At 50.9% G+C, this 19,107-nt stretch overlaps 1 protein-coding gene across 2 annotated transcripts; it reads left to right on the forward strand.

Annotated features, from left to right (window-relative positions):
* The first annotated feature begins 1,982 nt into the window (after positions 1–1,982).
* On the forward strand, positions 1,983–18,736 carry HRK (harakiri, BCL2 interacting protein). Of its 2 annotated transcripts, XM_087424157.1 has the most exons (3): positions 1,983–2,441; positions 15,880–16,311; positions 17,042–18,736. In XM_087424157.1, the coding sequence occupies exon 1, from the start codon at positions 2,110–2,112 to the stop codon at positions 2,383–2,385; it is 276 nt and encodes a 91-aa protein (XP_087280283.1). In that variant the 5' UTR covers positions 1,983–2,109; the 3' UTR covers positions 2,386–2,441; positions 15,880–16,311; positions 17,042–18,736. The 2 variants fall into 2 exon arrangements, with proteins under 2 accessions (XP_087280283.1, XP_004430000.1); XM_004429943.3 differs by having other exon boundaries at positions 15,880–18,736.
* Positions 18,737–19,107: the final 371 nt, after the last annotated feature.

The raw sequence follows: 19,107 nt of genomic DNA on the forward strand, positions 1-19,107 counted from the left end.
GGGACCGGACCCAGCACCACCTTGCGAGCCCAGCATTTTGAGGGGCAGGCTTCCAAACAGGGTAATAATCGTCCCATTAAAATTAATGTCCATGAAGTGAGCCGTTAAAAGCGTGCAGATTAAAAAGGGGGGGGGGAGGGAATTGTTCAATTTAAATCCAAGGGGCTTTTTAAATAGACACTGTATCTTCATTCTTGGAACGCTCCACCGGGCAATGGATCAGCTCCCCTCTGCAAAGACTAGGGGGGATTAAGGAGGTGAGTCCCAGGAGAATGGGGAAGTGGTTCTGGCCAGAAGCAAAGGGAACCAAGGTTTATCCAGGGCCCACTGCATGCCAGGTGCCTGGCATACATTTCTCTCATTTAATCTCTGCCCCAATCCTGGGAGGGAGGTATTATTATTCCCAGATTACAGGGGGCAGTATAAAACCGTGGTTAAGAGTTTAGAGCCTGCGGCAGACTGCCCTAGTTTAAATACAGGTTCATTCTGCACTAACTCTGTGAGCTTGAGCAAGAGGCCTTACCTCCCTGTGCCTCAGTTTCCTCATCTGTAATGTAGGATAGTAATAACACCCTCTCCTCCTCTAGAATTGTTGCGAGATTTACTCTAGGCAGCTAGGCAGAGACCTTAGCCCAGTAACCCACAAAGAAGGCTAAGTAAGGGAAGTGTTGATCATGGTTAAAGGTAGGAGAACAGGGGCTGGCAAGGGCCCCTGAGATCACACAGCAGAGCTGGGATCTGAGCCGTGAACATGCTGCAGGCCGGGGGAATCTCTCCTCGTAATAAATCCAGATCCAAACGAAGTTCATGGTCTTGAATCTTTTCCAAGTGACCAGAGGACTCATTAGGCCTCAGCAACACTCTGCCCTGGGTTGGAGAGAATCAAAGCTTCCTCATCAGGTCCCAGACCACCACCTTGAGCCACCTCCGGGCTCCTCCGGTCTTCTGACTCCCAAACTGATCTGAATCCCAATGGATTTAAGATCGGAGATGGTCATTCTCTCCCAAAGAATCCTGAAAGCCGCTCGCCCATCTGTACCTTCACTAGCAGGGACAACTCCAGACCTTCTAGTCTGAAGGAACATATGCGCAGCCTTTGGATTGCACAGAGAAAAGGGCTCAAGTCCCCAGCGTCCCTCCCGCCACCGACCCCTTAGGGTATCCACCGCGCATTAAATCGGGATCGCCGATAGAAACTATAACCCTGGCAGGAAAATAATATTCACAAAGGAAGGAGACAAAAATAAGTTTCCTTCTAAAAAGCCCCTTGGGAGGGTCTTTTGGGTGTGAGTGCGGCGCGCAGCGAATGCGTGCCTCCGCGCCCCGCCGGGGCTAAGGACCGACCCCTCTAACCCCTCACCGGGCCTCCAGCAAGGTTTCTAGCCGCGCTGGGGGCGCGATAGGGTCTGGCTCCAAAGCCCAGAGCCGGGTGGGGGCGTGTGTCCGGTGTGTTCAAATCCGAAGCCTACAGGTGCCTAGTCAGACCTGAAAGTAGGCAAGTTGGGTTGACACTGGCCCTCTCGTAAGATTTTGGATCAACCCACCTCCCCAAAACGAAACAATAGCCTCGGAATATTTTTGAATAATACAGCCGAATTCGATACCAGCTTCATCCAAAACGGCAAACGATCCTGCTTCCGTCGCCAAATCGGAACTGGAGCTGAATTCAGGAAAAAGGGGACGAGGAAACATTCGCTGGCGCTCCACGCCTCTGCGGGGGTCCCCCGCGACCCCCCAAGCCCGGGACCTCGGCGGCGGGGTGCCTGCTCGCGTCCAGCGCGCCGCGCTGCCCCTCTCCCAAACCACGCGCCCCCTCGCTATCGGCGCTGCAAGGGTTAAAAGTTACCTCTCGGTTTCTTCTGCCTGCAGCCCCCCCCCCCGGGGCCGGATGATGTAACCCCCCTCCTCGAGCCCTCCCCGCCCCCCTCCACCATGTGACACTTTAATTAATAATAGCGCCGTCAGCACAACAAACGCACAACACAAGGAGAAACTTGGTGTCCAGGGGAGGCCCCCGGCGGCTGAAGCGCGGCGGAGGCAGGCGCAGAGGCCGGAGGAAGAGGAGGCGAGGGGCGGCCCGAGCGCGGGGAGGGAGCGAGTGGAGCGGTCATGTGCCCGTGCCCCCTGCACCGCGGCCGCGGCCCCCCGGCCGTGTGTGCCTGCAGCGCGGGCCGCCTGGGTCTGCGCTCGTCCGCCGCGCAGCTCACGGCCGCCCGGCTCAAGGCGCTCGGCGACGAGCTGCACCAGCGCACCATGTGGCGGCGCCGCGCGCGGAGCCGGAGGGCGCCGGCGCCCGGCGCGCTCCCCACCTACTGGCCCTGGCTTTGCGCGGCCGCGCAGGTGGCGGCGCTGGCGGCCTGGCTACTCGGCAGGCGGAACTTGTAGGAACGCGGGGCTTCTTGGTGGGGCCGGAGCCGAGACCCAGCCGGAGCGAGCAACAGGTACGCGAGCGAGCGAGCGCGCGCCAGGGCGCGGTAGCTGGGGACTGGAGACGCTGGGCCGGCCTGGGAGCGGGAGCGCGGCAAGTTTGGCTTTCTTCTCTTCCCATCTCCTTCTTCCTCTGCTCCCTTCTCTCGCAAGGATCTCCGTCCCCCTCCTATCCAGTTCCCTTCTCTCCTTCCAAGTGTCAGGTCCACTGTTTCTGTCCCCTTCTCTCGGAATGCTTAAGCGCATCTTGCCACTCCCTCCAGTGGGGTGGCTTTGGGAAGACTTTCGCCTCCATAATCCCCACCAGCCCCGCAAGTAAACACACAATACAAGTTAAAAAGGGTTCTTTCTATGAGAACGTAGTTACAAGCCACGCAAATAATTATAATCTATCGCCGTTTCTAGACAAGTCCCCCGTCCTCTTCCAAGCCTCCTGCTGGTCCTAAGTCGCCGCCATCTCCATCACCTCCGCTCCAAACCCTCTTCTTCCTAAGTGTCACTTCACTTTCTGTTCCCCAGTCTCTGGCTCCCCGAGTGCATCTCGCGACTTCCTCCCCCTCCAGGTTCCTAGCTGGCTGTTGTACTCCCAAGGCCCGCGCACTTGGCAGTTTTCCTCCGCTTTGCCAACTTTTTCACTCCTTCTCCAGCGAGGTGTCCCGTTTAAGGAGCTTGGGTTCCTCTTCACCAGACGGTTGGGACTGAGATGAAGAAGGAGATGCCCCCGAAGTGGGCTGGGATCTGAGGCTCTTAGGGAAGCTCCAAGGGGAAGCCTTAATGAAAGAGCATTTATTGAGCGCCTTCTGGATGCTAGGCCCTGTTTAAGGATGGAATGTTTGAGAGCTTGCGGTATGCTAGGCACTGCGCGGTGGTGGGGGTGGGGAGTGAGTATGGAGCACCTAGTGTGTTTGGTACCAGTGGGAGAAAGGTATTGAGCATCTACTGTGCACTAGGCCCTTGGGGTTGGGGAATTATTGAGCACCAGCCGTGTGCCTGGCACTGCGCTAGGCGCTTTGGGCGAGCAAACGTATAAGGATCATCTTTTCAGATTCTGGAATAGAGAGGAGAGCTACAGAGAATGGGGGTGGAGAGACTCAGGCTGAGCCCACCATAGGTGAGTCTGGGGCCGAAGGTGAGGATCGAAGGTGAAAAAGCCAGCCACCTTGGGATGCCACGGGTCCACGGATGCCGCGCGCTCGGGTCCGGCGGAGCGCCCCGGTGCGCCGACACCCTGGGAAGCTGGCGCGGCGCCCGCAGGCGAGACCCGAGCGTCTGTGCCCGCGGGGAGAGGCGGCAGCCGGAGCGTGGGGGGTGGCAGCGCCGGGGGAGCTGCGGGGGTGCGCGGGGTGTGAGCCGGGAGCGCGGGCGACAGGTGTCGCGTGGGCCGGCGCAGCCCGGGCGCCGGCGAGGAGAGGTGCGCGCTTCGGGGAGCTCTCCACCCGGCTCCCGGAGGTCCCATCCGCTTTTCCCCCTCCAGAAAGAGGGCCCGGGGCTGCCCTCAGCCGGGAAGGGGCCAGGCTGGGGCTGCCGATTCCCAGGCACAGGAATGACATTTTAAACGGGGCGCAGGCGGCAGAAAAAGGGAGTCGAGGGAGAGACGGGAAGCCCAAAGCGTGGAATTTAGGGAAAGGAGGAAAGAAGGTGGGAGGAGAGGGAAAGGAAAAGCGGGCGGCGAGACAGGGAAAGAAAGGAGGATGAGGCAGCTGGAGAAAAAGAGAGACTGCCTGGAGAACAAGTTGCAAGACAGTGGAAAAGTGAATCAGAGGAAAGATGGGAAGCGAGAGGAATCCAGTAGAATTGGAGAGCGGGGCTAGGACACGTCTTCCTCTAGTCTTGGGTCCATGTGAGGCTGGGAGAGCGCTCCCTTCCCAGGATAGGGCGGTGCGGGATGCTGAGCGCCCCACCCAGGAGGCGGAGAACGCCCGGCCAGGGCCCGGCTGTGTGTGCGTGTCGGGTCTGGGGGTGCTCTGGGGCCCGGAGGAGGAGGCTGCGGGCCGGGAGGAGGCGGGAGACCTCCGCGCGGGCGAGCAGTTGGGAGACTCGGGCTCACGCGGCAGGCGAGGGGGGCGGAGAGGAGTTTCGCTGGTGCGGCGTCGGCAGATAACTGTCTTTAGAGTTTGTTTCCCCCTTCTCTCTCTGCTTCTGCCTCAGAGTCCGTGCTGCGTCCTGACTCCCGGCCACCCCCTCCCCACACCCCTGGATTCATCCTTCCGCCTGCTCCGTCCCGCCAGGGCGTCCCCGGCAGCCACACCCTCCAGGGTTCTCCTGCCTCGAGGGCCCTGACCCCAGGATGCCCGGCAAGACTTTCCTCCAGCGCCGCCCCTCACTCCCTTGGGACACCGGTAGAACTGGGTACCACCCCCTTCCTGCGCTCACATCCCGGGTTCGCCATGCTCGGGCTCCCAGCCTTGGCCCCTTTCCCAGGGACTGGAGTTCCCTCCCTGTCACCCACCACCTGCAGCTCTGGCCTTTCTTGCGCTTTTGGCCTTATTGGGGGGAAACCCATCTTTTCCTGGCCTCTGGTAAGTTAGGAAGAAGTGAAAAGAAAGAAATCCACTGGCGAAAGACAATTTGTTGAGTTTTTGTGTGTGGTCCTCTCCGCTTTTCCTACCCTAGAAGAGAAACGGGAGTACTAATGGGGTACCTTGGGTGTTTCAGGGAGGCCTGAGTCAGCCATAAAGGGCAGACAGTTCTTCTCTTAGGCTTAAGGGTGAGTTTAGCTATCTTCAGCAAACTTGTTTGAGCCTCTACTGTGAGCAGCAATACTGTTCTTAGAAGTCATCATTCACACACACACACACACACACACACACACACACACACACACACAGCCTTGAGACTGTTTTCCTATATGTAAAATGGGGACACTAATAGTACTTAATGCATAGATGTGGTCAGGAGGGTAAAATGAATTCATATACAGAAAATTCTAGAACAGTGCCAGCCACGTAAGTGGATATAAATGTGAGCTACCATGATTATGACTGTGCATTTAGGATCTTTCTTTCCCGAAGTGGACAAAATTTTGCCATTGTCATTGCTGGCAATTCCACACCATCCCTACTTGCTCTCTTGGGGAATCAGGGCCAGACGGCCAGGACAGTACGGTGGTTAAGAGCATGGGTTTAGGGACCAGACAGAGCTGGGTTCAAGTCCCAGCCCAGGAACTTGCTAGCAGTGTGACCTTGGGTAAGAACCATAACCTCTCTGAGCCTTTATCTGTAAACTGGAGCTGTACCTCTGTCAGGGTTGTTGGGAGGATGAAAGGAGGGCATCCATTTAAGGTGCCCGGTGCAGTCCCTGGTGCTTAGTTCACTCATCAGAGGATGTTATGAAATGGCTAATGCCATTCTTATTATTTCAAAGGGGAAACCGAGGCAGAGAGAGTTCACCTGCGTCTTCCCAAAGGATCAGTGGCAAAGTCAGAAAGAGAATTGGAGTTTCTGTCTTTGAAGGCTGGCAGCACGTGGACCCCCAGATGACTTGGGGGATGCAGGGCAGGAGAAGATATTGGGTAGCAAGCAGAGGAGGTGGTGAGCCGAGAATGCCTGCACTAGTGAGATTCCCTTTAGGAGAGAGCCTCAGGGGAGGCTCCTTGGAGGCTGGGGAGGCTGGGAGTAGGATGGGTGTGATTTAACCAGTCACTGCTGGAAGATGGCAGGAGAGAAGGAACAAAAGATGCTTTATGGTGAGCGCTGGCTGGCAGAGGCGTGGGAGGGAGGGAGAAGTGCGCCTTGGGAGGGGGCAGGGAGGGAGAGAGAATGGAGCCCAGGAATCTGGCTGCTAGAGGGGGCTAGGGTGGGCAGAATCTTGCCTTGGAACTAAGGAGAAAGAGAGAAAGGGAGAGTCTGCAGGCCCAAGAGGCGACGTGGTCAGCGGCAAAGAAGATAATGGGCCAGCAGGAGCCTGCTTTAATGAATTAATGACGGCCTGGCCCGCCAGCCAGCCAGACGTGCTAACTGGTTCTTGGCAGGTACTTTGGGGATTAAGTGGTTAAACTTGGAGGCACATCCCTCAGGCCTCCCTCCTAGCCGGCTGCACCCCTGCCAGGATTACTTTTAGATCTTGAAAGTCTAGGCGAGAGGAGGGAGCAATCCGAACTGAAGGAGACAGCTGTTGGGGAGGAACCCTGGGAAGGGGCCAGATGTGCAGGGCCTTCCTGCCACATGGTCCCTGTCTGGAGTCACCAGCTTGCCTAGTGAGAGGCCAGGGCACAAGTGACTGAGCTGTGGATGTAAAAAGAGCCACACTGGGGGATAATTAAATACATCCCCAGATGTGGGCTGGGTGGATTTGGCAACCTCTGGTTTTTGAAAAGTCAGCTTGTCAGACCTACGGTGGGGGCAGGGAGGGGTGAAGTGGGGGTTCTGTTTCCCCTCTGGTCATCACCACGTATGTGTGATGGGATTTCACAGGAACAGTGAGCTGCCCCGCAGTATCCCTGGCCCCTGGTGACTTGCTGGCCACATAGTAGGTACGCAGTAACTGTGTGATGAACAAATGAATCAGTCAGAAACTATGCAAGATAAGTATTACTGTTTCCTGAATTCAGCTTCTTACACTTATTCAGCTATTAATTATTGAGTTCCTACTGTGTGCAGGGCACTGTGGACACAGGAAGAACCGAGACATAGAAGCCCCTTCTCTCATGGGGCCTACATTTTAGTGGGAAGAGACAGATGATAAGTCAATAAAGATTGTTCTGGTTACTGTTGCTGTGTAACCAATTACTCCCAAACTTAGTGGCTTAAAACACCTATTTGATTATGCTCATACATTCCGTGGCTTGGGAATTTGGACAAGGCATGGCAGGGGTGACTCATCTGCTCCAGGCTAGTTACAGGCTGGAATCACGGTGGGGGATCTTCATTTACAGATCTGGCTGTTGATTCTGGGTAGCAGCTGGGACTGCCAATCAGAGCATCTCCACTCAGCCTCCTCTTGTGGCCTGGGCTTCTCCACAGCATGGCAGCCTCACGGTAGCTGGATTCCAACCTGGTGACTCAGAGCTCCAAAAGCAAGTGTCCAGGGCACCAGGTGGAAGCTGCTTTGCCTCTTCTGACCCAGCTTCAGAAGTCACTTTGGTTAGAAGCAAGTCACAAGCTGGCCCAGATTCAAGGGGAGCGGAATTAGACACCACCCCACGGGGGAGCGGCAAAGTTCTAGACTAGCATGTGAGACAGGAGATATTGCTGTGGCCATCTTTGGATCATGCAATCTAACACAGAGATAATTTCAGAAAGTGCGAGGGCTCTGAAGGTAATAGACGAGGGTAATGTAGTGGAGAGAGCCCGGGGGACTCCTTACCTGCAGGGGTTAGGGATGGCCACTTCGAGGAGGAGCTAGGGACTGGTGACATGATTGACAAGAAGGAGCCAGCTATGTGAAGACCTGCAAGAAAGGTGTTCTGGGAGGAGAGAATAGCATGTCCGGTGGCCTGGAGGTGTGATTTTGCATGGTGCGTTTGAGGAAGAGAAAACATGAGCAGCGTGGCTAATGCCATATGAACTTGGGGGAGAAGTCAGAGAGGTAGGCCCGGGCTAGATCAGGCCGTGGCAGGGAGGCTGAGTTTTGTTCTAGGTGCAATGGGAAGGAAGCTCAGAGAGGCTTTCATAAGTAATGTGATTCACAGGTACTGTCAGTGCATGAAGAGGTGCTTTGCAGAAGGGAAATTAGATGTGATGCAATAAAGGGGCTACATTCTGTCATCATGCATCTGCAAACACGAGCATCAGCTCAGAGCCAGGCACCAGGATGCAGGGATGCAGACATGAACAAATCCCAGCCCCTGGCCTCAGATGCTCCTAGACTTCAGGGGCAGGAGAGCCTGGCTCTGACCCTCACCCCAGCCGCTCAGTGAAAGGGAAATAGTTCGCCTCCAGCCAAGGTCTGAGAGGTCCTGATCCTGTACCAGCTCGCTGATGCCCAGCCCTCACCGCCCTGAGAACGCTGTGGATACTGGCTGGATTTCTATTGTCTAAGAAATTTCACCGTTCAACTCAGTATTGTCTCCCTACTCTCCTTCCTGCCCTAAACTGGTGCCCCTGCTGTTGGGTGGGGGAATCTCTGTTTTAGCCCACATCAATGAGATATGTCCTTTTATTACTGCTAGATACCCAGGGAAAGAGAAAGCTCCTCTACCCTCCTGTGGAGAGAAAATTGGCTGCCACACAGAGTGTTGCCATCACTGAATCTTTGCTCCCCAGGCCATAGACTTGGGCAAGATGGAATTAAATTGCTTTGGGAAACTTTGTGTAGTATTCCTTTTTTAAAAAAAAATGTTTTTTCTTGATTACAAAATATATTGCAAGTTCATATCAAATACTTGGAAAACACTGAATAAAAGAATTTTCATCGATTGTTTTTATCTTACTACCCATTCTTAACATTTTGATATTTCTTTCCATTTTAAAAAATGCATTGATAGGTACTTTAACAAATGGAATCACTATGTGACTTCGTTATATCATGGATATTTCTCCATGCCTTATGATAGTTTCTAAGACATACTTCTTAGAGGTTGCTCAGTATTTCATTATCTGGCTGTTCCATCATTTACCTTCCCAGTCCGCTATTGTTAGACATTGAGATTGTTTCCAACCTGATGAAGAACATCCTCGTGTATAACTCTTTGGGCACATCACAGATGATTTTCTTAAAAATGCCCAGAAGTGGAACTTTGATATTAAAGTGTATGTAAACATTTTTTTTTTTTGGTGAGGAAGATTTGCCCTGAGCTGACATCTATTGCCAATCTTCCTCTTTTTGCTTAAGGAAGGTTAGCCCTGAACTAACAACCATGCCCATCTTCCTCTATTTTGTATGTGGGTTGCCACCATAGCATGGCGATGAGTGGTGTAGCTCTGCGCCCGGGATCCAGGCCCATGAACCCCAGGCCGCCGAAATGGAGCACGCCGAACTTAACCACTACACCACGGGGCTGGCCGCCATTGGTAAACATTCTTTTATTATAAAAGTTGTCTAAAGAGTATAAAATCTCATGCTAAAGGTCCAGAAGGGCTTTCTAGACAAACACTGCCATTTTTTCCCATTTCTCATTCATGTCACTGGCCTCTGTACATAAGGTGGTTATCAGCTTGGCTCTCACCATCCTCAGCTAAATCTGTGTTGTCTGTGGAATGTTCTTCGTGGACCACACCTCTGGTCATTGTCGGAGTGCTTAAGAGTGAGGATGACTCCTTGCGTGCCCATCCCAACTGCAGCCAAGATTATGTCCAGTTTCAGACTCCTCTGTTTCCTCCCACTTGAGAGAGAAACTATGGCTTTCATCTGATTTTCCAAAGAGCTATGACCCCAAAAGGTCACCATTCTAGAAACATAGCCAGACTAGACAGGTCTTTAGGGACCACCTACCCCAACTCCCTCACCTTATAGACAGGGAAACTGAGGCACAGAGGTAGCTTCTGAGGGTTAAGATGAGGCAGGCTTCAATGCGAGCTGACTGTCTCGTGTCTGTCAAGGGTTGAAACCTGGTGGTCTCCTGGCTGAATTTGGCCGGCAGTTGAGTTTTATTTGAGTGGAATTTTTTTCCCCCCAGCACTTAAGTATCAGGCACTTTCATGCAGAAGCCTGTATTTCCAGTTTTTCTTGAAAAAATGGAAAGATCTGACAACACAGAGTCAGAATTCCCACGTGGCAGCAAAAGGCTGGAGATGAGTGTCGGAAACCCCTTTAGATGGGACGCAAACTCTCTGGTGACCTTGCCCTTCCTGGGCACACTTTACTGTGCCCAATGCATTTAAATTCGAGACCCCTGATTTGGAGGACCACCCTACCAGACCTCTCTCGATGCACCCACACACCCACACACATATCCTATTTTAAATAAATGAGATCATTCTGTTTTGTAATCTGCTTTTTCCCCACTAAAAGTAGCTTGCTGAGATCTTCCCATGTCAACAAAGAAATGTTGCCATCATCCTTTTTAATGGCTGCATGGTGTTCCATTGTTGGATGGACCATGATTTACTTATTTGGTCATCTCCCTGGGGACATTTACGCTGTTTTGCATTTTCTGAGAGTGTAGACAAGGCTGTAGTGAACATTTTTGTTTGGACAACTTTGGGAAAAAACGTGAAGTTCCTAGGGGTGAAACTGTTGGGTCAAAGAATGTGCATGTGATAACATGGGATGCATATGGCAAGATTACTTTCAGAGGGGTCTGCCCGTTTCATTTGGTGTCAATTCTGTTGTGCACTGCTGCACTCTCAGAGCTCACGCTTCTGGAAATCAAGTTAGCAACTATTCACCGACCACATTGATAACTATTCACGGAGAGGAGGGGGCTGGGCAGAGGGGAGCAAATACTTCTTCCAGGAGCTGCCAAATGGCCTTGTCCTTTCTGACACCCCCCAAACCAGCCTTCTGCTCTTTCAGTCCTCTCACCCCAGTCTCCTCAGCGCCCAGCTTTCTAAGGGGCCAGCATGAGCCACACAGATGGAGATTTAAGCCATGACACAGACCAGAGCAATCTTCTTCCCTCTAGGAAGATTCTGCCTGGAGAGCTTTGTGCCCAGGAATCTTAAGCACTCCTGGTTGCCACTATTATTCACTGTCGTTAAACAGGTTGAACTGAGCACCTACTGTGTGTGGGGCCTTGTGCTGGGCTCTGGGCATGTAATGATGGGGGGGACACGGTGTCTGCAAGTGCTCAGAAAATATTCGGGGAGGCTTAGGGGTGCAGTGAAGGGGGCTTACCTTTCATTTCTATATCCTCTGCTGTTTGAGTTGGTAACTTATCAGGTATGCAAATACCAAGAGCAAAAATGGTATTTTTTTAAATTAAAAATTGGGACCTCTTAGGAGGGAACCCCAGAGTCCTAACCCTTCTCAGATAGAGGAAAAAGGGGGTGAGCCTCCCGCTTTATCTAACCCTGCAGCGGGGCTTGGAGTTCACAGCTTTCCACTCTCAGTGCCCAAGACAGGGTGACAGCACAGCGGCCCAGGGGGCAGGGCCTCAAGATTTCATGTTCTCCCCCTCTGCCCGCCTGGCCTCTCCTCACTGTGGGTGCAGAGGAGAAACAGGGACATTTTTAAAGGCGTTTCATGAATTCTTCAGTTGTGCGCCTTGGCTGTGAGTCAGCATTCGAGAAAGTTCTTTATGAGCCAAGTTTGAGGGAAAATATCCCAGGGGCAGGACAGTGGCTCATAGCGAGTGGTGGACTTTATGTTTTTACAATAGTTTTAAATTGTACACTTACTACTTGCTCCTGGCAAAAAAAAAAAGAAAAGAAAAGAAAAGAAAAAAAACATAAATGATATACAAGTATATAAAGTAAAGCCCTGCAAGGGCTCTTGTACTCCATCCCCAAAGCCACTCGCCTGGGGTAACTTTCAGGCTGGAGTATATAACAACAATGACAATAATAATAACAACAAATGCAGCCCTTACTATGTGCTGGACTTTGTGCCTCACAAATGTTAATACTTTTGGTCCTCACATCAACACAGTGAGATTCACTAGTACTCCCCACCTTTTCCTTGTAGAGACACTGAGGCCCAGAGAGGTTAATAACTGGCCCAAGGTCACACAGCTTTTAAGTGTCTAAATCAGGATTCCAACTCAGGTGTCCGGCTCCAGAGTCTGTGCCTTAACCATTACAATATTTTGCCTCTTTGCTACACCTTTTTATATGGGTATATAGATAGATGTAGATATATAGATATCTGTACATGTGTATATATATATATTCATTAAAGGAAAAAAGATCTGAGATCGTGCTCTTTGGCCATTTTCTCTTTTCAGTGAAGACTCATAGCCATCTTTCTGTCTCAGCACATTTAGATCTAACCTCTTTTTTTTTTTTTTGTGAGGAAGATCAGCCCTGTGCTAACATCTGCCAATCCTCCTCTTTTTTTGCTGAGGAAGACTGGCCCTGGGCCAACATCCGCGCCCATCTTCCTCCACTTTATATGGGACGCTGCCACAGCATCGCTTGCCAAGTGGTGCGTCGGTGCGCGCCCGGGATCCGAACCGGTGAACCGGGGCTGCCACACCTGAGCGCGCGCACCTAACCGCTTGCGCCACTGGGCCGGCCCCATAGATCACCTCTTTCTAATGTGCATGTAGGTTAATTCATTAATCCAGTCTCCTATCGATGGACACATGGGTTGTTTCCAAACTGCTGCTATTACAAATAAAGCTGGAAGGGACATCCTGGAGCACATTTACGTGACCCCTTCTGTGGGCTAGATCCCTAGCCTAGGGTGTCCAATTTAAGATGCCCCTAAAGTGTATGCACATGCCCACTCTCTGATGGTGGGACCTGGTGACATGGTGTCCCCTGGCTGTGCAGGGGGCGCTTCTGGTGTTCATCTTTCACTGTGGACACCAACCTGTCACCAATACATGAGTGGGCGCAGGAATTCATCCATTTAGCAGCCCTGGGAAACCCTTAGAAAGACTCGTCATAGGCTCAATGATTTACAGGTGGGAAAAGTGAAAATCAGTTGCTGGTCCTACCCAGTTTTGCAAGAAAATGCCATTCCTTTCAGGGATGCAGTTGATCACAGCTTTAAAAATACAGTCCCCCCCTTTCCTGATGCTGTTTTTATTCTCCCTTCATCATCTGCATTCAACTCACCTATTCACACGAGCTCCATTCCCACAACTTGCAGATGCAGTTCCCTGCTCATCACGGTCCCCTGTTCGAGCCATACTTGTCACTGCCCTTGCGTCTTGCTCAGGGCCTTTCCCACCTTAACGATCCTTCCTTCCTTCTTCCAAATATTGAAAAAATATGTATGTACATCTTCCAAACCCAGTTCACATCCTGCTTCCTCTCTGAAGCTTTCCTGATGGGAGAAACTGCATCCTGACTTCTGGGCTATAAGTACACCTGCGGACAATGGTCTTCTGCAGCACTGGCGCCTGGCATGTCAGGTCTGCCCCAGTCAGACTTGAGGCACGTGGAAGGCAGGCACCAGGCCTTAGCTAGAGCAGAGAACAATGCTTAGCACAAAGTTAACACACTCAGTGGCACATAGCACGTGCTTGACAAATGTGGTTCCTTTCTCTCCCTCCATCCTTCCATTTTTATACCTGTGTTTAAGGCAGCATAATCATTGTAGGTAATGCTGCAGAGTTCCAATGATTTTCATTCTGTAGATCCGTATGACCAGAAACCAACAAAGTAAGATTTTTAGGGTGTACAAAAGCTGGTTTTCATAAACTGAATCGAGTGTGTTTCTCTGTTGAGTTGATGGATGACCCTGATTCAGTATTCCATGAAAACACAGGGTGGCTACACAGTGATGCAGAAGCCCTACTGTGCTGGTGCTCTCATGAGATAGAAGGGGAGTCGGGGGGTGGCGGGCTGCAGAAGTCTTTTGCCTCCACCTAAGCAGGTCAGAGCAGAAGGTTTGAAGTTGCAGACTGGGATCCTTGTGACTGTCAGCTAATGTAGATGGTGGGGTCCATGTGATCATGACTCATCTCTTTTGTGCAGTCATATGTATTGGTCCGGATGCAAATAAGAGGCAGAGAGTACCCCACACTGAGTAATCAGAGAAGAATTTAGTAAAGATGACAAAGGTATGGGCGGGGTTTAGGAAACCAATGAGGGATAATGCAGTACCCCAGGGCTGGCAACAGAGGGGAGCTGGAACCACTTGGCCTGAAGGGGTAAGTTGAGGGAATAGAGCCTGGAGCCTGGAGAGAGGCCTGGAGCTGAACCAGAGAGCTGCCGGCAGGCGCTGTGGCCCACCTACGGCCGGCAGGAGGGGGAACAGATACCCTGATCTCGCTGTCACATTAGTGCCTTCTGTTGACTGGACCCGGCAGGAAGCCAGAGGCCAAGGGAGCCTGTTGGTGCAGTTCGTACAGGTCAACATCCCAGACTTTTTCCAACTTGGAGGTCATAAAGCGATCTCTCTGCCACTCTTTCCTACGCTCCTTGGTTTGTATTTCTCACATGGCGGTTCTTATCCTACGTGCTTTAGAGTTAACATGTGAAATGTTCTTATCTCCTCTGCTAACCGGCAGCCCCTGCTAACTCGCCAGCCTCCTCTCTCCCAGGCCCCATCGCACGCTCTCTGCTTGAGCCTCGTCAAGCTCCCTGACCTAGTCAAGATATTTTATTCCTCTGCTTGTCCGCTTGTCCTGTTCCTCCTCTCCCCGTCCCCTCTCCCCATCCCGTCCCTCTCCTCCCTCTCCCTCTCTCCCTCCTCCTCCTGGTATTTCACCTACCATAAAATCCATCCTTTTAAAGTGCACAAGTCAATGGTTTTTATTATATTCCCAGAGTTGTGCAACCATCCCCACAATCAATTTTAGAGCATTTTCATTTCCCCAACAGAAGCCCTGGACCCATTAGCAGTCACCCCCCGATTCCTCACATTCCCCCCAGCCTTAAGCAACCACTAATCTACTTTCTATCTCCAAAGCTTTGTCTCCTTTGGACATTTCATTTAAATGGAATCATACAATATTTGTCCTTTTGCGTCTGGTTTCTTTCATTTAGCACAATGCCTTCAAGGTTCATCTGTGCTGCAGGATGTATCAGTACTTCATTCCTTTTTATGGCTGAATAATATTCCATTGTGTGGAAATACCCCGTTTTATTCATCCATCAGTTGATGGACATTTTGGGTTGTTTCCACTTTTTGGCTATTATGGATAATGGTGCTCTGAACATCTGTGTACAAGTTTTTGTGTGGATGTGGATTTTCCATTTTCTTGGGGATGTGCTGTTTTTTCTGCCCTGCTGGGAGAGCCTCATCTTATTCTGACTAATTCCCTGGCATCCTTTGGTACTCGGCAGAGGTCTGCCTCTTTCTCTGAGGAACACTCTCCGACTCCCCCTCCCCGTCATGAGCTGCCTCTCCTCTGGGCTCCCGTAGCCCGTGTTTACCCAGATTGCATGCTCTTCACATGACACTGTCATTATCAGTTTCTTCCCATCTCCCTCTGTTGGCCTCTGAGCCCCTCAAGGGTAAGAACCGTGTCACTGTTTTCTGTAACACCTACTATGGCACTTGGCATGTTTGGCAATGAATGAATGAATGAGTGAATGAGAGCAGAGACTGTCCCACAGTCTGCCTTGAATATGGATCTATGAAATGAATAGATGGGGGTCCTGTTCCTGATTTGGAGGAGCAAAAAGGTAGCACAGCTCCACATTCTCTTTTTTAATCACAGCAGATGCCTATGTAAACGTCTAGGTCTGAAAACAGATGGGGGTGTGTGTGTGTGCATGCACGTGTGCAAATGATGTTTGGGGAAGTCTGCTATATGGACAGAGCTTCTGTGGGGGGTGGCACTAAGACTAGCTTTTGGGGAAGCTTTCAAAATCAGAGCTATTATCTAGCAGCTCTTCCCCTCCTCCCCCTCCCGACATACGGGGCTGGCTGTGCAGAGGCCCAAGGTGGTGACGTCATCCCCAGTGGCTGTCTGCACGTGCCTACTGACCAAAATACAAATCTTTATTTCTGCAGGTTGGTGAAAACCCTGTGGCCTTGGAGAAAGCTGGTTCCCGTTTTCCTGAGGGGGAGCCCAGAGCTTGAAAGGCCGCAGTTGGCACTTCAAGAAGGAAGTGGAGAATAAAGACGTCGCCTGGAGCAATAGTAGCATGGAGGAATGGGACTGGGGAAGCCCTTTGGATATCCAGCTGCAGAAACAGACACCCCAATGCTATTTACATACAGCTCTATATATAAAAAAAAGAAAATATGAATATTACTACTCAGTGCATGCCTTGTCGAGGACGTGGTCCCTCACTTTTCTGCACCTTCCGATATGAACTTTGATATTCTTTCATGTCTGGGGCACCAGAAGAGAGACGCCTACTGTGTACCTAGAAAATTTGCAAAGACTGGTGGGAATTAGCCTCAGAGTCGACCAACCGCCTGGGGAGGGATACTGACAGAGTAAGAGGGAAAATTGCCAAAGGCAAAATAGAAAGAAAAAAAAAGCGAGGAGGACTTGGGGCCAATTTTGTGGGGGCAGTCTGGGATACCTCCATTTCTAAATCTTGACAAGTCCTAGCCTCTCTCTCTACACCTACCTAGATAGACGGCTAGTCCCCCTGTCACATCAGGACAAGTGGGATTTTTTTTTTTCCCCTACCAATCTGATGTCTCTGGTGCTTCACTTAAATCTTGCTGGTGCTAAGTGTGTTCTTGCTGGTGCTGCCATGGTATTCTGCAAGGCCAGGGGACAAGAGAGATTTCTATTTTGCTGTTTTGGAGGCTTTTTTAAAAGGGATGAGTCGCAAAAGTGCCACTTGAGAGTCTCTTTCTTTCTCTGTGGGGACCAATATCCAGAGGTGTTTGGGAGCAAACCCTGGGGTCTGGGAGGGAGGAAGGGAGGGGACGGCACTGAGTGGCTTGCTGGTGACGAGGTGGAAGACTGACCTCATTTGTGACTTGTCTGCTGTCTCCTCCACCCCCACCAAAGTATCCTGGGAGTTCAGCCCACAGCCTCCCCCACTCCCCCCAGAGAATTTCAGGGCTTAGGTTTTATGGATTAAAGAGCCAAGAAATGGCTACGTTCTGGTCAAGGGTGATTTAATAAGCAAGGGATGTTGCGGGAGGGAGTGGGTCATTTAAATGAAATGCACCAGCATCTCACTGAGGGTCTGATTTTTTTCCCTCCCAGGATAAGCTACTATTTTCAGAAGTTTCTAGAAGGGCTAAAAAAAGATGTGTGCTGGACTGAGACTTGGCTGCAAAGACTCGTCAGGGAACAATGATGATTTTTTGCTTTCATTTTCAAAGATCCAACAAAAACAGGTATTATTCCTCTGTGCGGGGTATCACACTGCCGTTTTCAAAGCTGCGATGGTGAGGCGCCAGGCTGCAGGTTCAGACTGTCATTCCACAAGGCTGGATTTGCAGGTCACCATCCAGTACCCAAGGACAGGGGGTCTGGTGGGCTGGTGAGCAGACACCCTTCCAGTTCTAAGAAGCCAGCAGAGGGATCAGCCGTTGCGAAGGTTGACTTGGGGCTGACACGGGAATTATTCCCCATAGGCTTTGCTGAAAATTACCAGGTCCTTTAGAATGCAGGACCTTTCAATGCTGCTGCAAGCTGGGAGCTGTCTTTCTTTCTTTTTTATCCATGCCTTATGTTTTCCTAAATAACCCTTTAAAGAAAAATGCAACCCAGAACTGCGGAAGGTGAGGGCAGCCCCCCACCCCCTCCAGCCTGGAACTCAGCACAGCGAAAAAGAAAGCTTGTTTATGGAGAACGGGTTCCCTTTCATTACTGGAGCCCTCCCCAGAGTTATGTTTACAGGGGATCGGTGTGTAGGCAGGGTCTGCAGAGAGCACAGGTGACATCCCCACCAAGCCGTGAACTTAGAGAAGGCACATTAATTAGGATGATATGACATCCAGTCTCTGCTTATGTTTAGTGACTTTCCCAGCCAGACACTAGAGTCTTTCCAGCTCACCCCATTTTGGGGGAGGGGATTTTCCTTACTGTAGTTATATGCAATCACAGCTTTCTGCTGCTTTAAGGCTGTACCTTCCAGACTGCGGTGAGAACACACTGACCACCTAGACACAGGGGAAAGGTGAAAGGTCAGAGAATCCCTTTTTCAACCCTGACTAGCTTAGGACATTTCCGCTGGAGGATCCAAACTCCAAATGCTAGGGTTGGCGTTTCGGGCAATTTTGATTTCAATGAAGCCACATCGCTGAGAGAACTGGGCACCCGTGACCTCCTCGTGGAGCTTTACAGCCAAGTCCCTTGTACATATTCTCTTGTATTAATGGAAACCATGTATTTATCTAATCCTGGCTTTTTCTTGCACATCATTAATTTGAGTGCATTTCTCGACTGCCCCGATTTTTGACAAGGGCTTGTTTTTAATGCTTGTTTTTATATGAGATTTGACTTCTTGATGGACATTTGTATTAGGAAATTGAAGCATGAGATATATGTATATATTGTTCCCACCGTCTCTCCTGTTGCATTACTTGGATTGCATGAGATAGTGAGGTGGCTTTTTTAAAAAAAATATTTCCACCGTGTGCAAAGTGCTGGCACCGTCCCTCCCTTTCTTCCCCCATTTTCTCTGGCTGCCAAGGAGTCATTGATTTTGATTAGCTTCACCGCAGAGCGTCTGTGAAGAGAGAGAGAGAGGGAGGGAGGCTTTGAAATAAATTTTAAAAAAGACCTCATATCGGGTTTCAGCAGACAGCAGTGTGTGTGTGTGTGTGTGTGTGTCCCCGTGCAAAGCAGGGGGAGGCCTCTGAGATCATCGTTTAGGTAGCTTGCTGCATAATGAGGCGAGGAGCAAAGGGAACAGCCTCCTCCTTCCTGATGGTGCTGGTTGCTCTCAGAGGGTGGGGGTGGGGGGCTCCAGGAGTCACAGGGATTGGAGTCTCTTGGGACTTCAACATTCCAAATTAGATCCATTCCCTTCTGGCAGCTTCTCTCCCCTACCCCATCCCCACAAGAAAATAAGGTCTCTTTTCCCCTTTTCAAATTTAGAGTTCCATTTCATATTCCCTTTGGCACAGATGGAGCTTGAGTAACAGGTTTCTTTGGGGGGAGCCCGTTTGCCTCTCTGGCCGCTGTCCACGGTCCTGGGCCATGGAAGTCTTCTAGAACCCAATTCTCATTTTTTAACTCTTTCATTGGGATACTGGAGACTTCTTTTCCACTTTTTCCAGGGGTCTCATTTTTTTATTATTTTCTATTTTGATGAAAAAACG

This window comes from Ceratotherium simum, chromosome 35, assembly GCF_057802395.1.
Source record: "Ceratotherium simum simum isolate JZ-2026a chromosome 35, ASM5780239v1, whole genome shotgun sequence".
Classification (NCBI taxonomy): domain Eukaryota; kingdom Metazoa; phylum Chordata; class Mammalia; order Perissodactyla; family Rhinocerotidae; genus Ceratotherium; species Ceratotherium simum.